The 6,936-nt window shown below is 38.2% G+C and overlaps 1 protein-coding gene across 1 annotated transcript; it reads left to right on the top strand.

Annotated features, from left to right (window-relative positions):
• The first annotated feature begins 278 nt into the window (after positions 1–278).
• On the top strand, positions 279–5,172 carry LOC124545617 (trafficking protein particle complex subunit 1). The gene is made up of 2 exons (XM_047124568.1): positions 279–498; positions 4,682–5,172. Exons 1-2 carry the CDS (start codon positions 400–402, stop codon positions 5,018–5,020), a joined length of 438 nt encoding a protein of 145 aa, XP_046980524.1. The 5' UTR covers positions 279–399; the 3' UTR covers positions 5,021–5,172.
• Positions 5,173–6,936: the final 1,764 nt, after the last annotated feature.

Here is a 6,936-nt window from a genome sequence, read left to right as displayed (position 1 = left end):
CAGAACTGTCACTGTTTTTTCTCGCTAGATTAGAAACACTTCATTATGTTGATGTGTAGATATCTAGAACATCCAATATAAAAGACTTATCAGGGCGCAGAACGAAAAACATTTTCATCCGTGTTTTGACACTTCGTTTCTCGGTTCTCGCCAAATTCAGATATGGCGGACCACACTCTATGATATGATCTTTGGCCGGCACGCGCTAGAGCCATCTATCGGTAGGTCCGGTAGTTGAGCATCCCTCATTTCGCTAGCTTTAGACGCCTGTTGAGATCACTGCCAGAGGCGTACAACGCGCTGCCTGTGTACACAATACTATCTCTGGTTGTAAATAAACATGATTTCGTCTGTGTAGTTTTGTAATGAGATTCTGAAACGCCTTTGTAAAAGCTGGAAATGACGATTCATAATATATACATATTTGACAGACATGGAACACTTCTTTATTATGCCGAATGGAATCGTTTGAAACAATCAGGAATAACTCGGGAAGAGGTGAGGAAATTTGCATCCTCGGCGATTAGTATTTTCCTCGAGAGAAAAAAGATTCCTCATTGTCTACACATAAACTGCTGTGTACTATAAAATGCTTTTGTTCCCCGTCATAAACTTGAGCGTCGTATTGGTTATTAATTCTCTACATTCATATAAACATCGTGTCCTTTGACACTATGAAATTTATTTTTTCGCCTTTTTAATCACATCAAGGGTGTGTCAAACAGTGAATTTTATTTCCTCCTCTTTGATTACATTATGTAGGGAGCGTATACGTATAATATACGATACGTCAACGTAATCTAATGTCTTAATATATTTTGCCTAGATATTACAATACAAAACGTCAAATTGGAAAATATGAAAGTAATGTTAGATGCATAATCGTATGGTGCATAAACATATTCACGTGTTAACAGTATGTATCCATAGGTGGGAAAAACATTCTTCATTGGCTACACACAAACTCCTTTGCACTATAGAGCTTTTTTTTTGTTAAATAATCTGTAAGAATTATCTGGAATATCTCGTAGTTACACGCCTGAATATTTAGGACCTGTATTTACAGTGCTGAAACATGCACGACTTCAGTTACAAATTGTTATAGGCATCCACATGAATGTCCAGTTGTCTGATTTTATTGCCAGCCTCCTACAGGATGCCAGGCAGTCCATTTTGTTTACTAGTCTCACCTTCATTGACACTCTCGCTTCGGAAAATTCACTTGACCTAATGACACTCATTGTTTGAGATCGTGGCTTCATTCTCCCTCACATTACTAGTAAGCATTCTTTGGTAGACAAGTTAAGTTTTTATGTTTTCAAGATTTGTCCATATTTGTTGATTTTCCTCCCATGTAAAGCATCTTGCAGTATGAAGTGCTTTTCTTTATTAATTTCAGAGAGGTGATTTATTATGTTTGTTAGATGTGAGGTAATCACTTAATCTTGATTTGACCTCTGTTGAATGCATTATATTAAGTGCATCACAAAGGGATACATTTGGCTTCTGGTGTGTTTTGAGCTATTGGTAAACTAGGTCGAGTGAAGTATTGCAGAGATAAAACACTGGAGTAATTTTCAAACTTCCACATAGCCATTTTGAGTTACATTTCTTGTAATTTTCCCATACCAGATGAGGTGAATGCCAGTATAGTTCACCCAAAAGACCATGGTCAATTCCATCCTATAGTGTTCTTAAACAAAGCTAATGTATTTTTGTAATATGTCACTATCAATGGGTCCTTAAATTTAACCTACTGTCTGTCCTTCCCTACAAACAGCTGACGCTGACACATCAACTTCTACCTTATACTGCAACAAACTTTGTAATTTTGTCTCTTTTTGTAGGCCAGTTGCATGCCTTTAATAACTATCTTGTCCTATCTGTGATTGTGATTTCATTAAACATGGCAGACTTACTTTGGAGAAGATACAGTCTTGTGGAGCCAAGTCAGGCAGACAATGAAATCATAAATACAGTAGACTGTCACACTGGATTCTCAAGTAACTAGTGATTTTGGACATGATAACCAACAAAATGTTTTTCATATCTACATGTTTTTTGTGTGTATATTGTATTTTGAAAACTAATATTGCTTTAATATGTCCTGATGGAATGAAAATAGGGACAGCCTACTGTCCTATGTGTTGCTCCAGGGCATTTCAAGCAGATAGATTCATTGTACATAATGCAAGACTGTGAATTTTCATGAAGGAATATAACAAGTCACCTTGGGAGAGACTTAATGTGTTACAGTCTTTTTCAGTGACCAGCACACAATATAGTAAATACATACTGGAAGCTGAATGATTTAAACAATTCCAGATACCCTTCAGCAAATTCAAATTTAGTTTTCTGCATTGTATCAGCACATGTAAATAATAAATGAGCTAGTTGATTCAGAATAAGAAAGAAAATATCCAGGCTGTGCATTTCAGTGCAGAGTGCACATTGCCCCTCCACCCCCACCTCCTCCTCCTCCTCCTTTTTCTTCTTGCTTATCTGCTTGCTGATATTTCTATTTCCTTGCTAGTGCCTTAGTGGGTGTCCATTGCCTCAATGCCAGTAAGGGTACTGATGTCTATAGGGGATACTGGAGTTTTCAAAAGTAAGCAGGCTGAGGAAAGCAGTCTGCCCAGTGTGTCATAGTAATTATGTTTCTGCCTAGTAGCGGTTTTAAAAGTAGCTAGAATTTTGCTAAGATAAAAATACTCAGGGGTATTTCACAAAGACTTCTGTCAGCTTTGTACGTAAAAAACTGTGCATTTATTGTAACAGATGCAGTGATTTACATTTTTATGTGTTTCTATTATTATCTCACTGTGTTGCATGGCAAATGTCACATTTTGTCAAACAGAATATTCAGTTGACTCAAATGTTGTGGGGTCACTCTTTACTTAGAATCTGAGTGGCCCATTTCTCCTCTTTACTCCTTACCAACAAATCCATCTTTCCTCCCTGAAAAAGTTCTGGAAACTAGTCTCTCTCTCTCTCTCTCTCTCTCTCTCTCTCTCTCTCTCTCTCTCTCTCTCTCTCTCTCTCTCTCTCATATTTCATATCCAGCAACAGCAGGTGTGGGGCTGTCCATTGCTACACTACTGGCCATTAAAATTGCTATACCAAGAAGAAATGCAGATGATAAACGGGTATTCATTGGACAAATATATTATACTAGAACTGACGTGATTTTATTTTCACGCAGTGTGGGTGCATAGATCCTGAGAAATCAGTACCCAGAACAACCACCTCTGGCCGTAATAACGGCCTTGGTACGCCTGGGCATTGAGTCAAACAGAGCTTGGATGGTGTGTACAGGTACAGCTGCCCATGCAGCCTCAAGACCAGACATTTTCAGTTGGTGAGAGATCTGGAGAATGTGCTGGCCAGGGCAGCAGTCGAACATTTTCTGTACCCAGAAAGGCCTGTACAGGACCTGCAACATGCAGTCGTGCATTATCCTGCTGAAATGTATGGTTTCGCAGGGATTGAATGAAGTTTAGAGCCACGGGTCGTAACACATCTGAAATGTAACGTCCACTGTTCAAAGTACCGTCAATGCGAACAAGAGGTGACAGAGACATGTAACCAATGGCACCCCGTACCATCACGCCGGGTAATACGCCAGTATGGCAATGATGAATACACGCTTCCAATGTGCATTCACCGTGATGTCGCCAAACACGGATGCAACCATCATGATGCTGTAAACAGAACCTGGATTCATCCGAAAAAATGACGTTTTGCCATTCATGCAGCCAGGTTGAGTACACCATCGCAGGCACTGCTGTCTGTGATGCAGTGTCAAGGGTAACCGCAGCCATGATCTCCGAGCTGATAGTCCATGCTGCTGCAAACGTTGTCGAACTGTTCGTGCAGATGGTTGTTGTCTTGCAAATGTCCCCATCTGTTGACACTCTTGCAAACGTCCCCATCTGTTGACTCAGGGATCGAGACATGGCTGCACGATCCGTTACAGCCATGCGGATAAGATGCCTGTCATCTCAACTGCTAGTGATACGAGGCCGTTGGGATCCAGCACAACGTTCCGTATTACCCTCCTGACCCCATCGATTCCATATTCTGCTAACAGTCATTGGATCTTGATCAACACGAGCAGCAATGTTGCGATACGATAAATTGCAATCGCGATAGGCTACAATCCGACCTTTATCAAAGTCGGAAACGTGATGGTACGCATTTCTACTTCTTACACGAGGCATCACAACAACGTTTCATCAGGCAACGCCAGTCAACTGCTGTTTGTGTATGAGAAATCGGTTGGAAACTTTCCTCATGTCAGCACGTTGTAGGTGTCGCCACCAGTGCCAACCTTGTGTGAATGCTCTGAGAAGCTAATCATTTGCATATCACAGCATCTTCTTCCTGTCGGTTAAATTTCGAGTCTGTGGCACGTCATCTTCATGGTGTAGCAATTTAATGGCCAGTAGTGTATTTATTGTTGTATTCCTAAGAGCGCTTACTACCATTATATAAATTATCTTAGAAATGTAACTTGCAATGCTGATGAAACATGATTTTTTTAAAAATTCCACTGTACATTGACAGCCAAAATAAACCAAACTAAAAGATTGAGTAGTGTAAGTAGAAATTATGTAAAACCATATTTCATAGCAAGTTTAGTGCCTGAAAATATATGAATTTTTTTTCCTTTTGTCTCCAGGAAGCAAAGCTCACCTATGGACTGTTGTTCTCACTTAAATCATTTGTCAGCAAAATATCTCCCTTTGATGTTAAGGAAGGTTTTCTGTATTACAAAACCAGTAAATATGCATTGCATTATTTTGAAACTCCATCTGGCCTAAAGTTTGTTCTGAACACCGATGTTGCTGCACAGAATGTTCGGGAGTTGCTGCAGCAGATATATAGTCAAGTGTATGTTGAGTATGTTGTAAAGAATCCTGTTTGTGATCTAAAGAAACCAATCAAAAGTGAATTATTTAAAACTAAACTTGATGCTTTAATCAAACAGTCACCAATATTCTCAGCAAGGGTCGTCTGAACATTTTTGAGAAACATTAATAAAATATATACTAAGCTATAACTCTGAAGATAAAGGAAAGATTTGTGTAATTGTAATAGTTAGTCATGCAGTTATGCTGTCTGATATTGTATACATTCCAAAATGTTGCTAATAAACCCAAATGGTTTTAACTCTTTCATTTTGATTTATGCCATGTTTTGTCATGTTATTTAGGTTTATCATCTACTTGAAAGAAAGCATTTTGTCAGGGAAGTTGCCTTTAATGTTATCCTTGCACATTAGTTGGGTATGTACTGTGAAACTGGTTTGTGGCAATGGTCAACAAGATGATGTACATACAGTGACCTAATAATCATTGTGCCATAAGCAGGCCACCCTCCCTTTTATTTCCCTGTAATTTTGCATTGGTTTCTGATAATTAGGTGCTAAATGAAGATTTCTCAACAAGAATAAACCAGACTTGGAAGAGGAGAAACTCAAATAATGGAATTGTTGTTTACATTTTATGCACAATATTTTATCAGTAGATCTTGATTTTTGGTAGTGCAGGTAACTGTTAAGTATATCGCGGAACAATAAGTACAGGAAATACAAATTTAGATACAGGAAATAAAATCTGAAAACAAGTTGAGAAAGTTTCTCTTTGACAATTGCTTCTATTCCATAGAAGAATTTTTATTACTGTAATGTGTAAAAAGTGGTGGGTAGAAATTACTAACTGTTATCTTTTTGTAATTTTTATATATATATATATATATATATATATATATATATATATATATATATATATAAAAACTTAGAAATTTTCGAAATGTAATCATTTGTACAAATTAATTTTCAGTGTAAATGTAAAATGACTCATTCCACATCACTACAATCTATGGTGTAGAATGATACTTAGAACATGTAACTAACCAAGTAACAAGCCTTCCATTCTTACAGTGTGATATACATTACTGATTTCCTTCAGTATTGTGTATGTACATAACTGAAGTCTGAGGTGTAGGTAAACATTACCAACTGAAAAATAAAAACTTTTCTCATAGTAGCAGCTTTTCTCCTGAGTAAGGTGTTCATGTATAGTGATTTTTAATCTTACGTACATTTCTGTATTATCATTACGAGAGAAGGAAAGTTGCTACTCACCATATAGCGGAGATGCTGAGTCGCGATAGGCACAATAAGAAGATTCACACACTCATAGCTTTTGGCCATTAAGCTTTTGTCAGCAGTACACACACACACACACACACACACACACACACACACACACACACACACACACACAAACTTGCACACACAACTGCAGTCTCAGAGACCTGAAACTACACAGTAGACTGCAGACGTGTGTGTGTGTGTGTGTGTGTGTGTGTGTGTGTGTGTGTGTGTGTGTGTCTACTGCTGACAAAGGCTTAATGGCCGAAAGCTATGAGTGTGTGAATCTTCTTATTGTGCCTATCGCGACTCAGCATATCCGCTATATGGTGAGTAGCAACTATCCTTCTCTCGTATTGTTACATTACATCCTGGATTTTCCATTGCTTGATTTTTATCTGTATTATCATTTATTAACGTCAGTAGACTAATCCTACTGATAGTATTTACTCTGATATAAACAGATACAGAGGGCAAGCGGCTATCTGTAGCTAGATGTGTAGTGGGTAGCACACGAGAACACTTAAAAGAACAGAACTTTACACAAGCTTTTGAATTTCGCTCATGTTTAGTAGCTGTGTTCTGCAGCTAGGAGCCAAACAAAAGCTTTTTTCTGATCTTCTGGGTGAACCCAAGTGCTCCCACCATTTAGTTGTTCGTGAGTAGTTATCTGTCTTAAGATCAGGAAACATAATAGCACTGGAATTTTACAAGCCATCATCAGGAAATATATTAAAATTAACAGCTAAGAGACCCTTGATCTCTCAGATTTCGTTGAC

Source organism: Schistocerca americana, chromosome 1 (assembly GCF_021461395.2).
Source record: "Schistocerca americana isolate TAMUIC-IGC-003095 chromosome 1, iqSchAmer2.1, whole genome shotgun sequence".
Classification (NCBI taxonomy): Eukaryota; Metazoa; Arthropoda; class Insecta; order Orthoptera; family Acrididae; genus Schistocerca; species Schistocerca americana.
Note: the sequence above shows the minus strand (reverse complement) of the source record. Positions and strands in the feature narration are given on the sequence as shown.

Coding starts and splice junctions, on each gene's coding strand:
- LOC124545617 (XM_047124568.1), top strand. CDS start 400: ATGACGATTCATAATATATACATATTTGACAGACATGGAACACTTCTT. Junction 499..4,681: donor CAGGAATAACTCGGGAAGAG/GTGAGGAAATTT, acceptor TTTTGTCTCCAG/GAAGCAAAGCTCACCTATGG.